This window comes from Anser anser (genome assembly GCF_964211835.1).
Source record: "Anser anser genome assembly, chromosome: 3".
In the NCBI taxonomy this organism is placed as follows: Eukaryota; Metazoa; Chordata; class Aves; order Anseriformes; family Anatidae; genus Anser; species Anser anser.
In genome coordinates this window covers 7601617-7628662 of record NC_139722.1, presented here as the reverse complement: position 1 = coordinate 7628662, position 27046 = coordinate 7601617, and the positions used below count along the sequence as shown (strand labels likewise).

Sequence of the window (27046 nt, the reverse complement as noted above, 5' to 3'; positions counted from 1 at the left end):
CGCCCTTTTTTTGGCAGCAGAAAGCTGTTGCCTTGGCTTCTGCCTTGCGAAGCTTCGTCCCAAGCTCCCCATACAGCTTGTAAAAGCAGCGGCACTTTTGGAGAGCCTGCGGAGGGGAACACAGCTGCCCACGCTGCGGGCTGACCTCGCTCTGCTGACTGGATAAGAAGTTTACGTTACCTTTGGAGGGCGATCCAGCCTGCCTCGTCCACCGAGAGCAGCGCCAGGCTGTTCAAAGAAGCCTCCCTCCCTCCTGAGAATGACGTCTAGCGAAGCCAGTGGTACCAGGCTGGTACCTTTGAAACTTGGGACATACCAACAGAGCGATGCCTACCACGGCTGTGGCACCTTTCGTGTTAAATCCTGCTCTCCAAGATGTGGAAGCAGCTGTCTCGCAGCGGCAGGGGAGAACAAGCTGGAGAGTTTATAAACAGGAAATCCCAGTCTCTAAACTTATGTTTAATATTACACTTCCCTCTCCAAATATACCTGAACAAGAAATACTTTCTTGCTACTAACTTAGTTAACCCTGCTTGGAAAGCTAGAGTTTCATAGTCAAAAGATGTTCTATCCTGCATGAGATTCAAACACTTGAAAACCAGGGGCAGAGGGGACCTTTCAAATTACCGACATATTCTGGACTTGAGGTAAGTTCTAGGGGAAGAATGACACTTTCTGAAAAAATCCTTCTGTGAAAGACAGATGAACAAGATCTATCACCATTTCAAAAAAATATATCATTTTTTTCCTTTGTTCAAAAAGGGGAAGTGAATTTAAATTCTTTACTTAAAGCTACTTCCAAAGAATTGAGGTAAAAACCAGACGGTCACAAAGCTCTCAAAGGCGCTCAGATTTGCCTAGGCACCACATGCTTTGCCCGCTTCCCCAACAAAGCTGCCCACTCAATGAACAATGAAAAAACACATTTAAAAAATGACAGCTTTGGAAAGACATCTTGAGCCTCAAACATGAGCTCAAGCACCTTCCCTCAAGGATCTGTCTATACCTAAGCAAGCCCAGAGACATCACAGCCAGGTCTTTTAGTGAGGACAATTTAGAGGCAGATGTGGCCTACTTTAATAAACTCTGTTTGTAAGGAGATAGCTTGGATTAAGATTTGTGGATTTTTTGGTTTTAAGGGTTTGTTTTTTAGCTCAAACCAGTTGATAAGGTTGGATAAAGCAGATAAGGCTTTTGTTTTTTGTGTTAACCTGCCTCTATTTTCCTAGGCTACTGTAGAAAGAGCACATCTCAGCATGGAGCAGCATTAAAGGAGCCCCTTCACTACAGCCAGAGAACAGACTGATGGTGTCGGGGAACATCTCTCACTCCCAGCTCTGCTGGCACACCGAGAGGCTATTCAGTTTGCAGCGTACTCCTGTCACTGCCTGTAGCTGTCAGTAGCCTCTGTGCCTCCTGGAACCTGTGAAAGGAACTAATCCAGCAAATTTGAAAAGGTTGGTTTCCATCGGGCCCCAGGAAACATAATCAGAGTTGTATCCAACCTCCCCTAATCACTATGTGCAGTTTACTCTCTCCACTACAAAAGAAGAAATTAATGATTCAATGTGCAAGAGGTAAAAAGCACAACTAAGTTGCTGTGTCACAGACCCAGGTAACATAATGCTTGTCCCAACTATTCAGACGGGAAAAAAAAACCTCCCCAGGTGAACAAAAAAACCACAACAGACAAACTAGATCCTTTTATGCGTCCCTTTAATAAAGTACATTTGCATAGTTATCTTACAACTTTGTTTGAAAACAAAGATGAACAATTGCCTCATGCTAAGCACAGCCTGCGTTTGCATGTCTGAACAACCATCCCCACACGTTAATACTCTAGCTTGAAGAGAACAACAAAAGGTAATTTTAAGGCAGCACACACCATTAAGTAGCAGTTTATTAGTTCATTACATCGAAGTAGCATTACCCTGCAGCAGCTCCCAACACGACTACAGGCCAAGGTTCGCCAGCGTTCCTACGAGCAGACTTATGTACAGGTGTTTTACCCCGACCCCAAAGCATCGCACGGGGATACGATCTGACAAAGCACTGAGGTGGGACACATGGTCATCGACTGGTAGGACATGTTTTGACTGTTAGCGTGTAACTTTGTGGTGGAGCTTTATGCCTCCTGTGCTCCTAACTACAACACTAGTAAGGACGACGTTAGCGCAGCACTCTGCTTTCACACTGACTACTCACACACCCAGACCTGCACCGGGTCTCGGTGGTCGCACAAGACTTTCCTGCACAGATCTAATCGCTGAGCGGAAACTCAGCTTTGGAAATCAAGCTTTGAAAACTAAGCTTTTGTAGGTTTTGATGCAAACCAGACAATTACAAAATTAGGAAGCGCTTCAGTCCTCGTTCTTGTGCACTTAGAGCATTGTTTGCATTCTCACCCCCAGTTACACAACGGCCCCCATTCTCTGCTGGCCCGTAGGAAACGGCATTAAGCCAGTGCTATGCTGTAGGCGATGTCATATTTTGTTTCGGTTTTAACATCTTGTGGCTCTGAGCAACACTTAGACTCTCAGGCCTTCAGGGAGGACTGTCAATTCAAGAAATATCCCTAGCCTTCACCCTGTCCTTAGCTGAACTGTCTTCACCCAAATCCAGGATGAGCACTTCAACGCCAGTTTTACTTGGCTGGCTGGGACAATACTTGAACCTCACTCCAGGGTCATTTATCAATGACAGAGTGGGTTACACACAATCAGCAAAGACTGGACACTTTAAAATCAAAAAATCTGATTTAAATACAGCTTCCATTAGCTGCACCTCTTTGCTGATAGAGATTATTTTAAAATCCCGCAGTACATACATCCTCAGCATCGCCTTTCCTACTGACAGCCTGATACAGCTGTGCGATTCTTTCTGCACCAGCACGTGACAGGAGAGCAGAGCTCTCAGGTGATTGTGCTTGACCTGTATTAGGCAGACTTCTGAAAAGAGAAATACCAATGGCAGGGACATTATCTCTTTCAATCAGCATTATTATTAAATCTATTATTATTATTACCATTGTCATTACAGAATTTAGACCATACTCAAGTAACACTGAAATATCAGAAGGTAACTGTGAAAGCCCAAAATGCTTCATCATAATACTCATCAGTTCAAACTGAGGGGCAGCTGTTGCAATAATTAGTAACACTCATATCTACATACCCAACGACAGGGCTACTTGTGTGAAACTGTACTTGATGCTACCCTAATCTCCAACTGTACCATTAAAATTGGGTAGAATGACAGTTGTTTTTGGAAAGTGCCATGATATTATTTTGTAAATCATCCCAGATAGGATGTGAAATTGTTTTTCTTTTTCCAAAATCAATGAGTAGCAATTCGGCATTCCAGGAAAACTGACATTGAACATTTGGGATGTCAGCTTAGCTTAAATCCCACAGGTTCACAGTGCCTCTTAGAAATGGGATAATTCATAAGATCACCTAATTCTCAGACTAACACGAGTGTCTGACTGCTTGACGCCACTGGTGTAGCACAACAAAGTTTGGTCTGCGTTAAACAGACCTTCAAAACCAGAAATTAAGAGAAGGCAATTCAGAGTGATTAGCATATTTTAGCAGAAATATTTAAAAATGTAGTTTCAAAAGGAAAACAAGTCAGCTAGAATACTGGAGAAATTATCTAGCACATTATTTGCCTACAATAACATTTCATTCTATGACAAAATACTGGTTTAGACAAAATACATCCAGAATAAAAATCCATTTGTAGTTTTATGTAGGCACATTGCTGTAGTCTGTATTGCACAAAAGATATACCTCTGACTTAAAGGGCACATATACATCATTTGATAAAGTATATTAAATATGTAACATTCCGCTTTTTCTATAGAAATTTCGGAGAAAGGCTTTTAAATCTCTGCAATTTGACTAACCTTTTCCTGATAGTACCTTCACAACATTCATATATATATAAATATAGTAAACATACAGTGGTTTGTAAACATTTCTGATTGCATAAGTGACCTTTACTGTTTTGTTACCAAGTTCAGGAAACCTACTAAATTAAATACTGTGTTGACTAGATCTCTCCTGTTGTTACAGGATCAAAGAACTATTTCATCAGATGCGTAGTCTGCTATTGATTGATTAATCCTTTCATTGAAAGGGATATCAGGCTTATAGTCCTGAAGTCCCATTTCCTCTCTCTCCCCATCCTAATAAAACGTGGGCACCTTTACTGCATTGTATCGCTAGCGTGCCGTAACTGTACCTTCAAGGAGCACTTTGTAGATGAGGAATATAGGTCCATTTTTAAACCAAAATTCTCTGCCTTCAGCTCCAGGTGTCTGTTAGTGTTTCTCTTCTGACAACAACTCTTTACCAAGGCTGCCTATGTATTAGGCTGCTATTTATTTACCAAATAGAGAGCAGCAGCTTTCAGCTGGTACTTTAAGTCACTGAAGACTGTAGCAAGATAAAAACACCACTCAGTATCGTAACTATTTAATGAAAAAAAGGAGCAGGGCAAGGGTCTAGTAGCACAGAGGCTGTACAAGTACTTACTGCACTAACTAGTACACATTCACTATCTGCTAAAACTGAATCAAGGAAGGAGGTTGTTTAGGGGTACAACTTATCAAGCCAAAACAACCTGAATTCCTGCTATAGGACTACTGTGAAGGAAGAAAAAAAAAAGCATCTTCCATTCTATGCTTAATATTTCTTCCCCAGTAAAAAGGGTATTAAAGGCTGGACTGCACCAGATCTAAATCTTAGATCGTGTAGCATGTTTGTAATCACAGTGACCACCAGCAGTACAGACAGGTAGGGTTTAGTTTCTGGATGAGCCTTATGGGCTGTCATTTTAAAAGCTCAATATGTAGAAGATTAAATCAAATCCATTAGAACAGTAATCAGCGAACATTTTAATTCTGCAAAGTATGTACATTACAACATTAAAAGAACACAACTGCCCATTCAAAACAGCTCAGATAAACTGTGCAAATAGTGGGTCTTTGTGTGTCTGCAATCCCACCATGCAAATGATAACTTGATATGCATGCTAATGATCTAGGATTATCAATGCCAAAGAAAAATGCTAAAGGAAACAAGAATGAACAGCAGTGAAAGCCACACAAAGACCCACTATCCTTTCTCCTTTTACAAATCAACTGTAAATGTTATAAGAAAACCCACAAAAACCTAATTTCTTGACTGGATCTAACATTCAAACGAAGCAAAAGGATTGTTTCAGAGATTTTTGAGCAGGGCTGGCCACCCTGCCTCCACGCTACAGTCAAACTTGGATAGTGGGTCTCTGAGGTGCTTTCACACTGGAAGACAACATTGGGTCCTAAAAAAAACAAAAAAAAAATGAAGGATAAAATGAACATAAATTTGAAGAGTGAAACATATGAGTTCTATGGACAGACAGAACAACACCACAAAGGTCAGAAAGGAATGGCTAACACTCAGCTTTCTGAAAACAGGCATAACGTGCTTCTACTCTTGCAATTTGATATTTATAAACACACCCAGCGTTAAGTACTTTCGACCAGCCATCACTGACTCAAAACCACTGCAGTTGACTCACTTTTCTTCTCAAGGAAGACTTCTGTTATGTAGATTTAACACACAAGGTCAAGCCCTAGGTTATTTTTAAAAGGCAATGGCAAAATTCCCTGAGATTTCAACAAAGCCAGGATTTCTCCTGAAAAACTTGTAATAAGGCATTAGAAAAGCAGATAGAAAGTCAACTTGTAAAGAAAAGCCTCAGTGCTACTCATATTGGCACATAAATATTAACCTGTTCAGCTCTGTTCAAAGCCTGAAATGACCTAAAACCTTGTCTCTGGTAAGTATTTGCCCAGGAAGTCCCCCACCACTTCACATTCCCGTCAGAAACCAAGGGCTCTACATGGTCTACAAGAGGCACTGCTGTGTCAGGGCAAAGGCAGATGTAGTGCACATCCTGTGGGAGGAGTGGTGCAGGCCTCAGGCGTTCAACCTGGAAGCTTTAACAAACCTGATCGATTTACCAATTCTTTTTAGAAACACTAAACAACAGCATTACTATACCTTAAGGGACTGATTTCCTATTTGCTCCCTGGTAAAAGGGATAAATGTTCTGGAGCTGTTGAACTAAATCTTAGAATACGTTCTTAGCCTTCATGTGTTAAGAAGTGAACGTAGACCTGCAACATGCAATACTTCAAAGCCAGTGGTATCACAACCCCTTACTTCATAGCCGAAAAGAGAAGTTACTGCGCAGGAACGTTCAGTGCTTCCAGAGCATTGTCCATCTACAGGCACAGAAACGCACCTGCCCCAAGTATGTCGGTGCACAAGTTGGTTTTTCGGTGCAAACACCCTTGAAAATGAGTCAGCTTCACTATTTAGACAATGGTGAACAGAAATTATGATCTTTCATGCATAGAAATAAGCTTCTGGAAAGACAGGAGTTGGTGAAAGGACAGGACTTGCCTCATTTCTCTAACATGTCTCATGTACAAGTAAGGCTCGGGGAGGGAAAAATTAGGTAGATCCACTGGTATTACTAAAACCACGAAGTGCGTTGCTAAGGAAATTCACGCTGTTGTCATACGCATGTCAAGAGCAGTCTAGGGAGAAAGAATCTGTTGTTCCCAGTGCTTCCAGTCTAACCCTCTTTGCCCAAGGCCACTGCACTGACAGAAGGTACAGCAGTGAGATTTCGGGGGGGAAGGAGGTGCTCGTCAAGCAGCGGGGACTACCTGGAGCTCAGGTCTAAGCACCAGAAGGAATAATTTAGATGCCTGAGGAGCTTCAGCAGCACTGGCCTATGGAAAGGAAAAAGAGTGGACAGAAACAGGAACTATGCATGCATTAAAGCAGAAAGAACTGGTACATTTCAGTTCGATGAAAGAGAAATCTCAGAGACACCTCAGGTAAGAGGAGCTCCACTTATGCTCTGCACACAGAGCACAGGCAGGTCTACCTGGCTGAGTTTTCCAGCTCTCAGCAAGAATGTGTCTGAGAGAACCAGCAGATCTCTGATACAAAAGACATCCAGCAACTAAGTATGCCAGTGTAGCTGGACCACTTGTCTTGCCTCCATCTGAAGTGGATTAGGGGAGAAAGTCGCAGATAAAGAAAATACAAGGAAAAGGCTCAGACTGGTCCCATGGACAAGACGACAAACTGAAAAAGCCAATATGTAAGAAGGGAATAAGTTCCTAAATCCAACTGTTTAAAGCAGATGAAGATTGTCTCAAGTGACAGAATTATCTCCAGATCAGACCAGGCCATCAGAAAGAGCTGTCAGGTGGTCAGCGCTCCCCACCTGCACCCCCTGGGAAGAGCAGGAGGAAAGCCTGGTAGACGCACCACACAGATACTGGCAACACACAAAAGATCTGACCCTCAATGGATGAGCGAGCACTCGAAGAAAAGAAAATAACAGATATTCCTGTAAGTAAATCTATAGCTATTTATGTTTTAAAACTTTCTGCACGTATTTATTTGCATCAGGATGATTTGGGGGCAAACATTAGAATAAGAGCTATTAAAACGTCATTAAAACCTGAGTAGCTCTAACCATCACCAAGGTCACTGAGAGCAAGACTCTCAGTGCTTTCTGTTCTGCAATTACCAAGACCTGGTTTGTATTAAGAGACCTGCTTACAGAACTGTGATATCCTTTTTTTTTCTTTTTTCTTGCAGACACCCCATGCCAGAGTGTACAGCTACAATGACAAGAAGAGTCATCCTGTCAGCATAGCTTATTCTGCTCAGAAAGCTATTTAAGCAACCGAAGAGAAGAATCATCTTGCTGAGCCAAGTTACTGCGTTGCTAGGGAAGTTTGCCATTACAGTTGTAAGTAAAAAAATCCAGGAAAGGCTCTGGGTACAAAGGTGGCCCATATAACAGAGTTTAGATTTGAGGGAAAAGTAGAATTTTCGTAAGCTACAAACCTATCTGAGTAAATCCTATCTGCCTGCTCCCGTTCGCATATGATTACATTTGACTGTCTAGAAGAGACAGTAAGAAAAATTGGTATTTGTCAACAAAAGCATTACAATACTTAGGTTAAGAATTCTTTAAAATATGAGAATACATTTTAAAAATTATACTGATTTTTATCATATGTCTAAACTGGTCCCTAGAAGACCAAAGAAACACTTCTGTGGGATAGTTCCTTACCAATTTGTCAAGAACACCAGTAATAATTTCTGCACTACGTTTAAGTATAAGCATAAAAAAATTTTTTAAATATCCAAGGAAGTTTGAAAGTTCGGTCAGTACATATTTGATTATTTCTGTGGTTATTGAATGGTAGTGCTAGCTTACTGCTACCACAGCTTACTAGCTCAGACTTCACCCCATGTGGAAGCAGCCCAGCTGACGTGAGCCATCAGAGAAATCTGTGTAATGGCGTTTGCCTGATGCTGCACTTAAGCCATGCTGGTTTTGAGAGTGGTCTAGACAGAATACTGCTGTTTTTTTCCTGATGTTTCCAGATGCACTCATTTTAACACTAAAAAGAGTGACAAATTCTAGCACAAAACTGATTCACGAGTTGGCTTATTTGAAATACTCAGAGAATTTTTTGTTTAGATTTTCAACACATTCTTCATTCATCAATAGGCAAGTTTTCTTAATTAAGCATCAGCAGATCTGCTTCATAGACAAGACGACAACAACTTCTCAGAGAAACAGAACTGTAACAGCCAAGTACAGAAGAGATCTGCTTTTTGCTGACTGCGACTGGCTGGCCTTGTCCATATACTTTCAAAGGACAACTCTCTTCACACAGCCACAATTTGATGTGGCTGGAAATATTTTTAATCCTCAACTTTGAAGTCTGAGAAAGAGTCTAATGACTTAACAAAAAACTAGAAAGATTATCACATCAAACGTTCCCATTAACCTTAATTTCATTGCCTGTCTGGATTTAGTCTATACTATTTCTTCCAAATTGAGATTTTGTCTACATGAAAAGAGAAAAAAACAGAGGAATATTTCAGTCATTTAGATACGCCTAATCAAAAGTACATTAGGTTCAATCTAAATGCAGAAGTTTTTGACATCTCAGCCACAGCAGTCAAAAGCATTTAAAATAAAACAAACAAAAACCCAACACATCAATGTGTTACCAAAAATGTTAGCACAGATGTAATTTAACTAAAAACCTCAAGAACGGTGCAACATTGTAGTTTGACCAGGTACCATAGCAAGCTACAGAGGGAAAATATTTCATCTTTCCAATCAAAGTTGTACCTCCACTTTGGGAATTCTTCTCCAACAATACAGCTAAGCTAATCAAATCTTAAGTCCTACAGACTAGCTTTTAACCAGACTCAAGCAGACTTCCAGATGCACCTCTTTATATTGTGAAAAATACAAATGATGCTTAGGGAAAAACAGAAAGTGAAGGGAGGAGGCTTGGTATGTGAAAGGATCAACTTTTAGACCAAACCCAAGCGGTCTCCCAAAGCCGCTAATGTCACGGGCTGATCAAAAGTTGATTTAATCACAGTGCCCCAGGATGAAAAGCCAGGTGAGTAAGAACAGAGGTAATTTTCTCCGTGGAGAGGGGACAAAACAACAACAAAAAAAACAACAGAAAGGTGGGCAGGGGACCAGAAACATTTACTACGTTTGTGTGCAAAATTTGCTATGTTTGTGGTGTTTTTTTTTAATCCATTCTGTGGTTATTTTTACTGATTTGATAAATAGTTTAAATGTAAGTTAAAGTTGACTACAGGAGACACTTTTTTCATATTTTATAAAACTTGATGAAGTTCTACAACCAAGCATAATATACCTGCACTGACCCCCAGTCAGTGTAAGTTATCAAACATCAGCATCTTTAATGGAAGGTAATCACCTATCAAATCTAATATTTTAGCTCACCCTTGCACCCTTACTGTTACACACTGGCTGGTTGGTAATGTGATGGTTGTTTGTAGGTTAAATAGAAAGGTATTTAAAGCACTTAGAACTATAGTACGGTATTTAAAGAAAGACTTTTTAAAATACCAATAAATTCAGTCGATGCATGGAACTCTAAATTCCAAACACAAAGCAAAAGAAGAGCAATGCACTTTTGAAATAAAGTAACAAAATGCGTTTTTAAGAAAAATGTTGCTTACACTGCTGACTTGGATCAGAATCTGTGGTCATCTTCACGTAGTTTGAGGGGAAGAGACCTGTCACACCACTGATTTCTCCTTGCCACCAGTCAGCATCGTCTTTGCTCAGTACGTTAATTAGCTGCCCTTTGGAGAAACTGAGCTCGTCTTCATTGTTTGCCATGTAATCATACATTGCTATCACTTGACACACTATTAAGAAAAAACAAAGTTAGCAGAATGCTGTTACACAAGTATTATTTTTTCAGTATTTTACACAGTCACAGGAAACAAACAACAATGTCACATAAACTGTTACATAAGAAACACGCCAGACATGATCTTATCTTGATGCGGAACTGTTCTCCCTTTTCTTTTACTCAGATTTTGAACTGGGCCAGGCAGAAATATTTACGTTGATTTTAGATATCTATCTATGCACTTGTATAGCAAATTATTTCCATTAGAAATAGGATCTAATGACCTTCTAAACATTTAAAATATAATCAAGTTTACTTCTCTCTCTTCCACTGGCTCAGCAGGGAAGGTGAGTTTGATTATCTTACAGCTGATACTTGTGAGAAAAATGCAGCAAAGGAAGAGGAAACACACATTAGCTAATCATGAACTACAAACGTAGTCAAAGGGAAGTTTTGTCCAGTAATACCCAGGAAGCTGTTGTATAAGCAAGTCATAGCTGCGGAGAGCAGCACAATTTAGGCATGCAGAACCACAAAAACTACTTTTCTGTGAAATAATCTCATTTGTAGCCAGCCATCCAAATGAAAAAAACTAGTGGAAATTGCAGCTCAGTCTCCCTTCTTAGAAAGAAGAGTACGTATTATTCTAAGGTGTTTGCCAATGATTGCTAATATTCTGTAAGATTGTTGCTAGCATTTGGCCAAAAGAGTTTCCAAACAAGAAGAGTGTAACTCTTCAGGGCATTCAGAAAAATTAAGAAGCTTTTCTGTAGAAGAGGGACTGCTGATCCTCATAGATTTCTGGATATAAATGTCATTGTATGACTGAGATTTTCTGTTGTAAGGTAGGTGGCTAAGTACCAGCCACGGCAGGGGCCCCACGAAGAACTGTTTTGATTAAGAAGCCATGAGATTTTGCCTCTCATGGTCAGAGATAATATCTGAATGCACATGTCTGTCAAAAGACCCAGGTTCTGACTAGGACTTTACCTTCCACAGTGATGCACAGTAAGGTAAGGCCATTAAATATACTACTGAGCTAGCGATGTAATTCAGATTAGTATCTGAACAACCAAAGCAGTTATATGAAATACTTTAAGTGAAATATAAATAAAATCTTTTTTTTTTTTTTTTTTTTTGTCACCTGTGGGAGCAGCAGATGTGGTTCGCTCACTGCTTGGACCCAGTAATTTCACATGGCTGGCAGGGAACCATCCTTTCTGTCTCTTTTTCCCTCTTGCCTGTAAACATTTAAATGGTTATTACACAAGAAACCAAATAGTCTATAGACTGGAAAAACGCAACAAATATGTCACACAGCTTTACCTACTAAAGAGAGAAAAAGTTGGTCTTCCAACACCACTTAAACACTAAACATCTCAGAAGGTAAATTCTAGCTAGAGGATAAACCAGCCCAATTCAATAAAACTGCATCCTGATATGCTCTGGCAAATGTGTGCGTTCAAGGTTAATGAATTAATTTTTAATCGCAGTTAATGATTTCAGTGCACAATTTCAAGGAAGGGCTGAATATTTCCTCTATGAAAATTGCACTTACATATCAAATATAGTTTCTAATGAGATACTACAACTTTCTAACCAGCTTTCAAAACACTACTTGTTTGTTTTTTCAAATGAAACCAAAGATCACCTCATCACTGTTCATCGAATCAGAATTATGTTTCCTTCAATTAATTACCTGGAGCTCTCCTTGCCACCATCCACTAGCATTTTTCTTCAGAATAAGTATTAGCTGTCCTGGAGCGAGACTAAGCTGTTCAGATCCTGAGGCAGCATAGGCAGTAGTAACCTGAGCGATTTCTGAAAAGACAATATATTAATTGCATTTGTTATCTTTTCCGTTACAATAAGAGCCATTTCCACAGAAATACACTGATACATAACTTGTAGGTAAGCACACCAGCTGCCATTATAACACTGCTATGAACCTAACCACTCATCATCACTTTAAAAACGATCCAAAACGCTGAAGTTATAACGCACTTACCAGGTTTCTTATTTATTGTTCCAGTTTTGCCAGCACTACTAGAACCCTACAAAAAAGACAAAGCAATCTTCTTTTAATATGCAATAAAACCAGTAGACTTTGCACCATCTTTAAGCATGTGAAAAGAAAATAGAGGTTTTAACTCTGAGGCCATATTTAACAAAATACCATGCTCCTGTACTGAGATAGTCAATGTGACACTGTGGCTAGAGCTCTGATTCAGGACTCAAGCTTTATGCTCTTCTTTTCTGCAAAGGACTTTAATCTCTGCTTAAAATCAGTATCTAATAGGTGGGTATCAATAACAGAAATATACTAAAATTGAGAGAAAGCATCATGCATTAAGTAAGACTCAAAATAAGAACTCACTTCTTGATCCTTTGGTCTGACATAATTGGAGGGGAAGATTCCAGTTCTGTCATCGATGCTCCCTGTCCACCATTCCCCTTCTTTCTGGGTCACGAGAATTTCCTCTCCTTCCGTAAAAGTCAAGTCACCAGGTTCAGAGCTTGAATATGAATACAGCGCAACATACTCTGTGCAAACAGTACATATAAAGGAGGAGAGAATAGATAAGAGGATAAAAGTACATCAGACACAAGCAAAAGTACCGTTGATACCAACGTTCATCAGTGTGTTCACAGCATGGATCATGTCTTAGCAAGCCTGAGCATCAGCCTACCCGCCTGATTGTAATCACAGCTGGCCTCGTGCTTACAACTCAGAATTAAGGGTACACAACATCTTACAGACAAATTAATTTGGCAGAGTGAGAGTTAGTACCCTTTGAACAGACTGCAGATAAGCCTGTAGGCCACAGCTAGAGAACTTACATCTCTTGTAAGAAGTACTCCACCCTACCTCCATATTGCATAGCAGGAATGTATATTCCACACCTACATCTGATTAAATCCATTCTTATCTAATACAGCAGAAATGAAAAACACAATTGGAATAAAAACATAACTGAGGAAACAGAAATATACTGTATTAAAAGGCTTAGAAAGTGTTTCTGACAAATTCTTCTGCAGTAATACTTATTTTCTCTACTCCCTACTGATTAAAAGAGAACGATCCACATTCAGAAGACTAGAATCCCTTCTCCTATCTCTACAGCACAGAATAGTACAGTAGAGAACAGCAAGAAGAGAAGTCAGCTTATGGGTACGAGACATTTTAATTTTCAGAAGTAAATTACTGGAGCATAAGCCCTAAACAAACAAGCAATCAAACACAACCCAACAAACAAAAAAATTTGCCTATGCTCAACCTTAATCAGTTACAAATTTTACTCAAGTTCTTGTTTTAGGATTCTCATAATAATAGCTCGACATTCACACTGTATCTTTTGGACAAACATTAAAAAGACTTGCTCAGAAATTTTTCAGAGTCACATGCCGTTAAGCAGAAACAAGGTATATCATTAAGTAATACATTTCATGCAGTCTTACCCTCTCCTACTGTGTAAGACTGTGTATTAGTTTTTTTCTTCACAGCTGCATAAATAGCTTCTGGTCTGTGGAAAGAAAAAAAAGTTTGAGTAACTAAAAAGTCTGACCAAGAAAAAATCTCTTTCTTAGGATGAGACTAAGCTCACTTCAGCTGTCTTAAAATTGGTATTTCCTCTAAATTATTTACAAAGGCTTCCTTGACTCTCAAACAGTGACAGATACTACGGGAATTTAAGATGTGAGTAGCATCCAAGAGCACAGCACACTTTTAAAAAAAAAAGTAGTATTATAGAACAAGATATATTCACAAATTACGCTATCTGAAAGAAGTACAAAATAAATTTGTCTAACTTCTCATACTGGAGAATTTCTAAGACCTTTCATCGTAACACATAACAAGAACAATTCACACACGGTGGTGCAGCCACTCCAGCAGTAACCAGGCTCTGAATAACTACCTGAGCAGTTACATACGGCATTAGATTAGACATAAGGATCTTTCCAAGAAAGAAAAATAGCACTATTTCTGTAAGGTGTGCCATACGAGCTTTTAATGCTGAATGTTAAGGAATTCCTTGTAGGTCACTTAGAAGTTGGCACCCTTCAGAGGCACAAAGCAACTCCACTGCAAGAGATCTGACTTGGTAATGAACCAAAAGAAAGCTGGCACTTGATGAATGACCAAACACCATCGACTTTTCACAGCACTCAGCTTGGACAACTGTCTATTTACTCAGTAGTGAGCCCAACATTACTTGGCTTGCAAGAATGAAATAATAAAAGCCTAAAATGGCATGGTGTAAATTATAAACATTAATTGGAATCTGCACTTTAAAGCACTGCAAGGATTTTGCACTCTAAAACACCTCTTTTTTTAAACTTTAGAACAAAACAATAATAAGGCGCACTTACTCCTCTTTCTTGATTTCGCTTCCAGGTAAGAGCTTGACATAAGATTTTGGAAACCAACCCCGTCCTCCATGTACCTCCCCAAACCACCAGTTTTCCTGCTGCTCCAGGACAGTGATGATATCATTTTTTGAAAAATTCAAGTGGTTATCTTTTTTTGCAGTCCAAGAGCAAAGTGCTTGTGCTTTTAAGTTCTCGACAGGTTGCCCCTGTTAAGACAGAAGCGGAGATGGTGGCTGACCATACTACCCCTAACTGGTGCAAGTGCTAAAAATAAACATATGCTGATGTATCATTTGTTGAAGTCTAAGCAAGTTCATTCCTAAGTGTTGGCCTAACTTCTTTTTTCTTTTTTTTTTTGCCTGGACAATGCTTTACATTCTTGTATATAAGTGATTGACTCAGGAACACTCTCTCAATTCTGTTTCTTACTTGTTACAAATATCTTGTGTGTCTAATTAGATGTGAAAACAATCACAGAATTATGAAACACATTGCATAAGCATTCTTGGTCACCAGTCCTCTGAAATGTATGGAATTATGTCTATAGGCAGCAGTGGAGAATTCAGACTAGTTTGTTATCCCTGGCCTGTTCAGTGCACACAGTATTAGAAAAATTAGAAAAGTGTGTTTGTGTTTTGTTTCGTTTTTTTTTTCTTAAAAAGTGTCATTAATGTGAACAGCAAGTTCTCCACTTTCACGCAATTTACCTGTCCGTGAATGGGTGAAACAGATCCAGGGGACACAGTGCGAGTGAAAGCTGATTTCTGTTGCCAGGCTGTATTAACGTTCAAGCTAGAAAAATGTACATTTTGGTAATCAGATTCTTCTGCAGATTTACTTGGTGAAAGTGGTCTGCAAATTGAATACAGGCATATTTAACACGACAATTTTTATTATAAAAATTACCTCAGTAGAATCACCGTGTTTTTTTTTTTAATAAATATAAAACATATCATTCTATGCAATGCGCAGCAGACTATCTACTATTCAAAATATGCAAGCTAACACTTTCAAGTAGACTTGTCAGTAAGTTTTCTGCATTTATATTTTCTGTATCATTGAATGATACTATACAGCACATTATGCGTTAACTTTGAAAAAGCAGTTTTAACACAAATGTGACAAACACTCACTCTGAAGCAGCTGAGGTAGTAGATAAAGATACTGTCGGAGGAAGTAAGGCCTTCTTAGGAGATAAAGGTTTTTCTCCTTCTGGTATTTTTTCTACGTAATTGCATGGAAACCAACCAATACGTCCTTGAAAACTCCCGTAAAGCCAACCAGGTTCTCCAACATTTTTTTCATCAACCTATGGACAGGCGGGTAAGTACAACGAAAACACAATTAGCTGTCTGAAACAAGAGGATGATATCTCATGTGTCAGCACCTGTTGACACACTGAATAGCGTGTGCAGCACTCTCACAGGATCAGCATTTTTACTCTCTTCCTTTTTCAGAATTGAGCTGATTTTGCCCTGTTCAAAAAAGAGGGTGATGCAATTGCACTCCGCCTCCAGCAGCTCCTTCCAAGGTAACACACCAAATCTGCCAGCCAGCTTCAGAGACATGTGGAGACAGGCCTCAAAGATGTCATATTCCTTCAAGCAGGCCCCAGACAACCTGACACTGGGGACCACATACGACACCTGGAGCAATTCTGGCTTGCCAAAATCTATGATGCGTTGTGTTGCATTTCACTGAACACAAAGCCAAGAAGCAGTGGCTGGCTGGCCCAGCAGCACAAAAAACAGGTACAGCTCTGCTTAGAGAACTGTGGTGGTCTTAAGTGGGGAAGGGCAACCACATTTCTCAGTGATTTTCTGTAAAAAACTGAAGGAAGGATGTGCTGGACCTGCAATTAACTGCAGACAAAACACACCCAAAAATTCTGTTATTTATTGCAATGATTAAGAGTAAAGCATTTGTATTACACATTCCTATCAGTACTGAAGCCTCCATTACGCTGCATATAGTCAAAGCTATAGAAAGAAAAAGCAAGCTAAAATTAGCAGCTAATCAAATACTAACAGCTAGTTAGCTCAGCTGAGCTTGAAGGTAGGAGAGGAGGCGGAGGCTGCTGGCATATTTCTAAAACAGGATATCAGCAGTTAAATGAGACTGTTAATTTTATCTGAAAAGGAAGCCAAAACAACAACTTTTATTTCCTTGTCTATACTTCATTGGTGTGAAAATGCAAATAAATTATTTAACTCTATCAAACTGAAGGTTAATACCTACAGGTTTCAATATTCTATAATACACTGCTTTCTGAATTCTCCCCTATCACCTATCTGTATCATTATAATCTGAATGAGGGAGAGCCATATGTACTCATACGTTAGATACATGTATATTAACCGCATCACCACAGTTGTAAATCAGTTTTCACAAGTCCACCTGACCACACAGGCTTTCAAAATTGTTTATGCTAACAAATAATATAATTAAATGAAATGACACAGATTTCAACCAAGAAGCCAGAAAACATTTCTAGCCTTATGATCCCTCTGAAACATTACAGATAGCATACTCAACGAATCCAGAAGAATACTACACAGGATGGACGCAGAATACTCTGCTATGGACATCTGCCTGAGAGAGCATTTATAAAGGAAATGACAAGAAGACACAGATTATGTTAGCCATACATTAGAAAATGGTATGTAGATTCAGAGGAACCTTTCACATCAACTTGTTAAATAACTGGCCTTTTCATATGCCATTAATAATCTTGTCTTCTCATGTAGCCATTCATGCCTCTGTTTACTACACTCACATTTCAAGCAGACACTTAGAGGCCAGCATCTAAACGTACAAAAAACTGCCGCAACTACATCATTCCTTTATTCCACAATTTTAGAAAGTTTATGTTTAGAGTTCACTACTGTTACTCCAAACAAACTCTCGACACTTCTAAAATACAAATAAAGATTTTATCTGAACTAATCCTAATTTCACCTGTTAAAAAAAAGTGATCAACTTTAAATCGTAATTAAGTCTAGAATGTATCAACATAATGCTTCTGACACCTAGGACTTTGTGTATCTCAGGATCAGAGGAAGGGGTTGTTTTCTCACAAGTTAAATATGAATGGCAAATCTTACCTGGATTATATCCCCGGTATTAAAGCTCATCTCATCGTGATTCCTTGCTTCAAATGGATATAAAGCTCTGTAATTTACGAAGGCAACCGAATTCCTAGTCTCTGAGGTACTAATTGCATTGCCTGAAGGGATAAGAAAACTGGTTACTGTTTTGATACAGCTGAAAGCACTTGGAGCTCTACCATTCTAAGCAACACGTATGAATATAAGCAGAGCACAGTTCTTGCCTTGAAGACACTAAGCAAGTACCAGAGGAGATCACTAAGTAACAGGCTGATGGGATGCATACAGGGCAAGGGTTTAACATGCTAATCACTAAGTGTAATGTAGGCAATAAAATGCATTTTCTTCTCAAGTGAAAAAATGAGATCTTTATCTTCTCATCCCTTCTTGTCAAACAGCTCTGGCTAGGCCAGTACTTTAATATAGTCTCGTCTAACAAAAATACAATTTTCCAAGTCAAAAAGATAACACTGCTCCAAGAAGTGTTCAGCAGCACTGTGAAAATTTTACTTAAAACTCTTACAAAGCAAAATACCATAATTTCTGTTTTCTTTGCTTCTGCATTCTCAAAGCCTGTGAGTGATGCTGCTAACAGTGAATGTTTTACAAGGTCTAGATAAGTTGTGCAAATATCTTTCAGCGCTGTCCTAACTTGGTTCCTGTTTAATTCGGTGATAAAAACAGCTAATGAAAACTTACAAGAACTAATGAATGATGGATTAAGCAAAACTGCTTTTAGTGAAAATATTGTTAAACCACTATTTTTCAAAGTCCTACAATGAAAGTCATGGTGACTTTAGTTTTTTCTTAAAAAGAGGTATTGAATAAGGCAGAAATAAAGTGGATTTCAATATTAATAAGTCACTGAGGATTACCTGTCCATCCACTTATCACCTGATAAAACTCCTCCACGTTAGCATTCTTCTTTAATCATAGAAAGTTCTGGCCTTATGAAAAAGCTAAAATATTATTGTTTCCAACATTCACAATTTGTTAGCCATGATCACTGGAAGATTTGTCATCAGGGCCGCAGGTGGTGAAAATTGATAAAAGACAACCTAAATTAATAGGATGATTTATACCTAACTAAAGACATAGAACATTGTGTGTTTGTTTTTTTAATTATTACAATATTTTAGACAATAAGTCTGCCAGTGTCACATTAACACTAATACATCTCAAGAATGAAATGATACTCAGGAAAATAGGAATCATTAAAGCAATAATCTAACAGACTAAGATTACCTTCATTTTTCCAGGGTGTCTTAAGACTTTTACCCTCTGTTGGTTTCAACAGATCTGCAAACTTTTCGTGTATGTTTAATTTAGAAGTGCGTTTCTCTGTCTCTTGAGAGTTGGTCACTTCTTTTATCTTCTTTATTTCTTCATTCTTCTTACGCCTCTCCTCAGCTTCTTTTGCAATTTGCTCTTGCTTTCTTTTATCTTCTTCCAGTTGCCTCTGCCTTTGTTCCGTTTCTCTCAAGATTGCAGCTTGCCTATTTTTGTTCTCCTCTTCATGAAGCCGTTGTTTGTTTTCCCTGTCTCTCATCAGTGCAACTGCTTCTTCAGCTTTCAGCTTTTCTTGAACTTTTTCTTGCATTCTTTCTTCCTCTAATCGCTTCTTTTTCTCCTCCTCTTCCCTTCGGATATTTTCCTGCCATCGGTTCTCCTTCTCCCGTTTTGCTTTCCTTTAAAAGGGGAATGAGAGAGTGAGAAAGAATTTTTATTTTTCATAAAAATGAAAGTCACTTTGTTCAAGAACAATCAACTGCACTTTTAAGTAAAACCGTGTCTATGATATTGATGAGTTTTCTCTCTGGGCAATAAGCAGGAGAGTATTGTAAAAACATATTTGAATTTTCTTGTCTTCCTAAAAAGAACGAAATTTAAAATTTCCTCACTCATCCATCTTTCAAGATTAACATATGAGTTAGGAAGTCAATGCACTTCCTATTGTCTTAAGTATCAATCTCACAGCTGTCTGAATATACATGAAAAAAAACTAGGAATTAGTCAGAAGGGCTTGTAAGGAGATAGGTACAAGGCCAGAAAAACACGGTAGAAAATATGAGGAATTTTAGATGTGTATTATTTATTAAAGGAGCTAAAATCTTAATAGCAAGAGTAATTACTTTGTTTATTTACCTACAAAACCTGAGTTTACAAATTCTATGAAAATGAAGATAAAAACAGATTGGAAAGAGGGAATTCAGAACACCTTGTATCAGTGGCACTCCATATAAAATGTTTTCTCTAAGGTGACTAACCAGGACGTATTTTTACCAGTTACACTTCCTGTTTATTACAATCAGTGTCTTAAAGTCACCATGGCATTCTTTTGCTTTAAAAACTGCAATGCCGACAGATTTCAGATATGGTACCTTGCAGCCTCATCTTCCAGTCGCTTTTTCTGTGCAAGTTCAGCTCTTCTTTTTTCTACCTCTCTTATTTTGTCCTGTTTGATCTTGTGGAGCTGCTCCAAGGCTAATTGCTGTGTGCTGTAACTTTCTCTCAGGTCCTAATAAATAAACACAATAAAGTACATCAAAAGAAATAAAACCAATCTTTTGAGAAAAGCATCAAGGCATTTTAATGTTTTGTGAATCAAAGTATTACTTTGTCCACACAAATGAACAAAGTAATATTAAGTTGTAATAGTCCTTGAAGGTCACTGTAAAGAAAGTCAAAATATAAAAATAGCTGCCAGGTTTGCAAAGCCTTTTATGTAACTTAGTCTTTCAATGCGCCCTTCAGTCACACACCTGCTGGAAATGGCAAATGTGACAGAGGAAACAGGAAAATATAAAACTTAATGTTCAAGCACAACATTATTTAAGAACAAAGAAGACAATGAAGCATATTATAAATAATCACAAAACGCATTTCTCGAGGCGGCAGACTTCAGCTGAAAGCCAACACAATGCCATAAAGCTGAGAATATATCCCTTAAAAAGGGTGTTCACCTTCACCATGCTTTCTTTTTTTCCGCTTCATTCACCATTCTAAATTACAACTACAAAATGGTACCATCAAATGGAAGACTGAAATAACTCTGACAGAGTAGGCTTACCACTGCAGGAAGCTATAGCCTAAGGCCACTAACTCAGACCAGAGTTTTGCTGTATTTGTGAACTTTTCTATTGAACATATCCTTCAATTCCTACTCCATCTCCCTCTGATTAAGAACATTTCATAAAACATCAGCCTGAATCTTTGGGATAATTAAATTTACAAAATAAATAAAAAAAGGCAGAAAAAAACAATAACACAAATACTTCAGAATGTCTTCATCACATTACAAAAGATTTCGAACATACTACGTTATTTTCATTAGGAATCCTACTGATAGGATTGAGCAACAGGTATACCCTGACTTTTTATATTTGGTATCATAAATGCAAATAAAGCAATTAAGTATGATCTATTCCCACTATGATATGCACCACTACCAAAAATCACGTTGCCTAAAAATTACTGTGCATTTTATACGAAAAGGGCAAGGTAACAAGATTTCTCTGTCAGTGAAAGTCTCTAACAACTAATTAAACTGATCAATTTACTACTATTTTTCCCCAAACACGTTCAGCTGAAAATACTTCTAATTCTACATAGAAATCTTTGATATGAAGAGAGAACAACTCTTCCGCAAAACTGAAAGGTCAGTGAAGTAGTTCTGAGAATAGTTTATGGGGGGGAAAAAAAAAAAGCCAGGTTTCTGACAGCAGAGGCCAAAAGCAGCACTGAAGAAAAACAGTAAGCAAGCTTTAGTACGGGGTTAATATGGAGGTTTAAAAGCATTGCATTTGCTGTGCCATGTGTCATATTCTGGGCACTGATGCTATTTCTAGTCTCAGACTCTGAAGAGAATTCGTATACTTGACTCACAGCTAAAGATGTATGAATATAGGAACGGTGAGACAAGTAGAGAGCAACAGATGGAAAAGAGAGAAAAGACACTGTTTCCATCTAAGGCAGTATTCTTTTTGCTGATATTATCTTAATTAAAAGAAAAATATCTGGGTGAGCATAGCCATTTTACTTCTTAATAAACTATCAGTATTTTGCAGTTTGGCTTTCTAAGCACATAACAAAATTGTAAATCTTTACAAGGATTTAAAAGTTAGCAGAAATAAAAAGAGCCTACTGATTTTCTTTTATGAAAATATATATAATAGAAGTCATATATCCAAACAGAAAGGGTAAGCAGAGGAAAATTGCGAAATAATTAAAAAGCAAAAGAGCCAAAGATTAGAAAATAACCTTAAGTAAGAGGAAGAGGTTGTTGAGACAGCTTAGCAGAGACAAAAGGCACTGAAGAACAGAATCATCCATATTCTCACACTGTAAGATAAGGCAGATAAAAAGCTAATTAATCTTTGCACTGTATTTTGAAAAACATATTTTAGGGAAGACTAAACTGTGGATGCAGCCACTGAACACAGCAAGCCATGCGAGTGAACAAGTAACTAAAAATGTATGTAACCAGTGTTACATGTAGCCATTCTTTTCACAATAAAAGAAACTCTTAAAACGTTTACAAATTTTAATTTTTGTGTCATTTTTAACAGAGAGCATAGAGCCCTCACATTGGGGCTGTAAATGAATTATTTAGGAATAAAGTTCACATCAGAGCCACTAGGAGTAAGCTGGTAAGTGGATACTTGCTAACCTACCTGAGAGTTGCATGCATTTTAACCTAAGTCAAGAATTGCCTCTACAACAAAAATGCTTTTAGGTCCAACAGTCAACATTTATTAACTTACTCTCCAGTGAAGTGCCCTGTGCTTATTTACATAACAATACCTAAGTCTGTTACCAGATCTTGTGCAATATACTAAGAAACCCCATTTTTCTTTCGATTAAAGTGTTGTCCACAATTCAAGAATTGTAGCCAATACAACCCCATAACAACAGAATCTGCAAGAGCCTGAGAAATGAATTAGAGTTTGTATCTCAAACCAAATTAATTCTAGAATGCAAAAGTTTACAGTGAGCAACTGGTGATTCATGCAAAGCAATGATGAGCGAGACGTTGATATTTTAGTACATTAGCAGTAGTTTTAAATGCATTTTTATCGTATTCCAAGAGTTTGGGAAATTCTTACACGACACCAGAAGTTCAGAAGAGTTTTTTGGAAGTCTGGTGGAAGTGCCACCATCTTTATGATTGGATGGAGAAATAAAGACACTGCTTGCCAGTGTAAAACTATGTATTGAGAGAATACACTTACCTTAAGCTGACTGTTAAATGCATCCATTTCAGCAAGTTTAGAAGCAGTTTCTTTCTCAAGGGCATCAAGTTGTTCCTTAAGTCTTTGGCATAATTCTTCCTTTTCTAGGGACTTCTTGTGCACTGAACCAATTCCTGCACCTGCATAGAATCACAGAATCACTAAGGTTGGAAAAGCCCTCCGAGATCATCTGGCCCAACCGTCCCCCTACCACCAATGTCACCCACTAAACCATGTCCCTAAGCACCACATCCAACCTTGCCTTGAACACCCCCAGGGACGGTGACTCCACCACCTCCCTGGGCAACCCGTCCCAGTGCCTGACTGCTCTTTCTGAGAAGAAATGTCTCCTCATTTCTAACCTAAACCTCCCCTGGCACAACTTCAGGCCATTTCCTCTAGTCTTATTGTTGGTTATCTGTGGTAAGAGGCAGCTCCCCACACCTTCCTTTCAGGCAGTTGCAGAGAGCAATAAGGTTTCCCCTGAGCCTTCTCTTCTCCAGACTAAACACCCCCAGTTCCCTCAGCCGCTCCTCACAGGACTTGTGCTCCAGGCCCTTCACCAGCTCCACAGCCTTTCTCTGGACACGCTCCAGGGCCTCAATGTCCCTCTTGTACTGAGGGGCCCAAAGTTGAACACAGTATCTGAGGTGTGGCCTCACCAGAGCTGAGTACAGGGGAACGATCACCTCCCTGGTCCCGCTGGCTACACTATTCCTGATACAAGCCAGGTTAAAAAAGACAAGCAATTTTACAAGGACTTTTGTTTTCACTGTTTTTCTTTTTCCTAATATACATGCATTCCCAACGTCTTTCCTCAAAAATATCCCTTGATTTATCTTCCTATTTGCATACAGCACAAAGAAATAGACCAACACCTACCTACCTGAGACTTACAGACATCACATGTAATACATATAGAATACTTTGCAAATTGTTTTTCATATCATATTAGACCAATTCATAGCAAGCTTCTGAAAGCAGGAAAATCTAGTGTGATTTGAGAGGAACTTCTAATGTGATGTAAGGGCCAGTGTAAATTTTACATAAATTAACTCCCTTGAGTCTACACTACAAAAAAAGACATGGTGTAATAAGGATCATAATATGTGTGGCCTGTATAGTCTGCATAAGTAAACTTTTAAGCAAAATCTGTTTTGTCATAAATGTGTTTGTTTGCCCCTTTTTAGAACACAAAGGAAATAATGGAATGCATATGCAGCAATTCCAAGGTGGCACTCACTGAAAAGATAAAAAAAAAAGTGAAGGTGTGATTAACACCCCTGTATCCTACAGCTTTTTTTTTTTTTTTTCCTTTTTTGTTTTTACAGTACAAGTGATGAAAAGCAAGCAATGCAAACAGAAGAGAATTCATTTGTGGGCACTTACTCTGAGTGTTGTCAAGTTGAACGTTTTTAATTCTTTCAGTTAACAATTGCTTTTCAGGAACTAAATAGATTAGTTTATTCTGGTACTCCTGTAGATATTAAAGAAAACATAACAACTTTTTAATACTCTTTATACTTAAGTAAAAGTGGGTGAATTTCCAAACATAATCGCAACTCACATTAATGAAACGCAGGATGCAAGTTATCATTATAGAGTAGAGGAAAAATGACTTCTGCACTCCCAACATAAACACTACTATAACTAAATACTTTTTAACCAAAAAAGCATTAACACAGCTGGAAAAAAAAAGTTACTATTTATACAGTTATCATGAGAACATCTGACTACCTCAAATCTAATATAAAACAGTAACTTTCTGTGACACACAGGAAGATGAAAAGAAGTTTCCCTGACAGGCAGGAGCATTACAAAAAAATAAGGTAGAGGATGATTTATCATAGACAACTATTCTGAAATAATTTGTCTTGCTATTCAAATACAGAAACTAGAAAAAAAAAAAAGACCTGCAAGGTAACTCAGCCCAAAGACCAACTTGGTCTGCATACAGAAAAGCATTCCTCATAAAAATCTGAGTTTGTAGCTATAAAAGAACTCAAAAGAAGTCACTATTATATATCCACAAAAATAAAGCTGAAGTCTTGGCTAGTGTCCTCATTCAACTTTCAGCTTGTTGTAGTACATTTAATCATTTTTTTAACACCACAAAAAAAACTAAAAACCTCTGCAATGTTGATGGCATCGCCAATTTCCTCTCTGCACTATAATCAAACTGATTCACTATTCTTCGCTATCAAAACTGATTATCAACATTACTGAAACACAGAATAGGAAATAAAGGAGAACTACAAACGTAACAGAAAGTTATGTACCTGCAGCTGTTGTTGTAATTGCTTGACTTCCATAATTCCTTGATCACATTTCTTATCTAAAGCCTCCAGCTCAGTTTTCCGAATCTGCTTCTTATTTCGAATATCTTGCAATCTGCCTGAGATTTGCTGATGTTTGTCCGTCTAGAAAGAAATGAGAGACAAATTATATCACCTATATAAAAAAAAAAAAAAAAAAAAAAAAAAACACATTTCTCCACAATGCCTTTGGGCACATTAGTTCACAATCAATTCTTTAAAAGAACCCGGTAATATCTGCTTTAGACTGCTCATCCAAAGCAGAGTGGGACTCCTAGCAGGCCATCAATGTGTATTCTAAGATTTGCATACTTTAAAATACTGCATTTCCCTTCAAGATGGGCAGTAAAAATTGTCTTACCAGGGCTTCTAATTCAAGATTAAGGCTCTTCTTTTTAGAGGTCAACCTGACAATTTCTTCTTGTTCCCTGTTACGTTGATTAAGAAGTTCTTGGCGACGAATTCTCTCCCATTCCAATCGTCGCTGGCGCTCAAGTTCTTGCTTTGCTGCCTAAGGAGAAGTTACATTACTTTAAATTACAATGTAGATACAGAACACAGAGACCATTTTTTATTATAATGTGCTCTACTTGTAAATAGTGTAACAGGAGCACAATGTATTGTCTTTTTCAAAGTGACCATTGTATACTTCAGTATTGAAGAATGGAGGAAATGACCCTTTAAGACTCTTCATGTCATACTTCTAACTCCAAAGGAAAAAAGCTGTTTGAAAAGAGTTGCGTAATTCAGAGAGAAAATTCATTTAGTTTAGAGTACAGACCATAAATGACCTCATTGAGGAGCATTACACGTAACCTCCTTTGATTATTTCACAGAACAACATAAAATATTAAAGTCTTATGCATGCAGTGTGACACCACCTAGAAGCAAATTTGTCTTAAATTCAAACAGCAAAATATTATCAATTATGAATTCAGTAAAATCTTGTTCGGAATAGAGATTTTTGTATAAAACTAAGAAATCTATCCCAGAAATCTCATCTGTCCTTTGAAGTATCTGAAAGTCTCTGACTTACGCCAACGCTCCATTTACTTGTAACAGACACAATGTTCCAGTCAGAAATGACATTCTCTCTACAAGAGAGCTTTCCACTAGCCCCATGCAAGGAGAATGAGTCAAAGTCAGTGCTCAAATCCTGAATGTTCCATCAAGTGAATACCATATGCATGTATATATTCTTTACAGCATTAAAAAATAATTTCAAGAAAACAACCTCCCGCCTTTCTATTTCTTTCCTCCTTTCTTCTTCCCTTTGTCTTTCCAATTCTCGTTGTCTCTCCAGCTGCCTTTCCATTTCAAGTTGTTTTTTCCGTTCCTGTTCCTGACGCTCCCTCTCTCTTCGTTCTTGTTCTTCTCGTTCTTTCTGAGCCTTACGCTCTGCCTCTCTTTGTTGCTGCTCCAACAGGACCTGACGGCGTTTTTCCAGCTCCATATTTCCCCTCTCATAGTTTGCTTTCCTTTTGTCCTCAAAGGTAACTAAAATAAGCAAAAATAGTTATTTCTGCCCTGTGCAAAACATTGCTCTCAAACAAGTACCTCAGTTGCGCCACTAAAGATAGATATTTCCTTTTTGGCAAGTTCAGTTAGTTAGGTCATGGATAACGTAAGCATCTTGCATTTTTCTAGTATTATTTTTCTTTTCAAAAATACCTTTAAATTTTCCTAAGTCTATTCCAACTGAAAAAATGTTGCAATTTAAAACTGACAAAGAAA

At 38.2% G+C, this 27046-nt stretch overlaps 1 protein-coding gene across 11 annotated transcripts in view; it reads right to left on the bottom strand.

Moving 5' to 3' along the window:
• ITSN2 (intersectin 2) overlaps positions 1 to 27046 on the bottom strand; it is an 81162-nt gene that overhangs the window by 11810 nt on the left and 42306 nt on the right. For 8 of the 11 annotated variants that reach the window (XM_083830770.1, XM_083830765.1, XM_083830767.1 and 5 more), the window contains 17 exons: positions 26547 to 26809; positions 25674 to 25823; positions 25277 to 25417; positions 24387 to 24474; positions 22998 to 23137; positions 20148 to 20284; positions 19012 to 19454; positions 17764 to 17885; positions 15793 to 15968; positions 15367 to 15511; positions 14660 to 14865; positions 13748 to 13812; positions 12666 to 12832; positions 12297 to 12342; positions 11988 to 12109; positions 11433 to 11529; positions 10110 to 10301 (listed from right to left, as the gene is read on the bottom strand). In XM_083830770.1, the coding sequence (XP_083686896.1) occupies positions 10110 to 10301; positions 11433 to 11529; positions 11988 to 12109; positions 12297 to 12342; positions 12666 to 12832; positions 13748 to 13812; positions 14660 to 14865; positions 15367 to 15511; positions 15793 to 15968; positions 17764 to 17885; positions 19012 to 19454; positions 20148 to 20284; positions 22998 to 23137; positions 24387 to 24474; positions 25277 to 25417; positions 25674 to 25823; positions 26547 to 26809 (2700 nt within the window). Of the gene's footprint in view, positions 1 to 1699; positions 5329 to 10109; positions 10302 to 11432; positions 11530 to 11987; positions 12110 to 12296; positions 12343 to 12665; positions 12833 to 13747; positions 13813 to 14659; positions 14866 to 15366; positions 15512 to 15792; positions 15969 to 17763; positions 17886 to 19011; positions 19455 to 20147; positions 20285 to 22026; positions 22108 to 22997; positions 23138 to 24386; positions 24475 to 25276; positions 25418 to 25673; positions 25824 to 26546; positions 26810 to 27046 lie in introns of those variants that run through there. The other 3 variants (XM_083830764.1, XM_083830763.1, XM_083830771.1) reach the window with 3 other exon arrangements.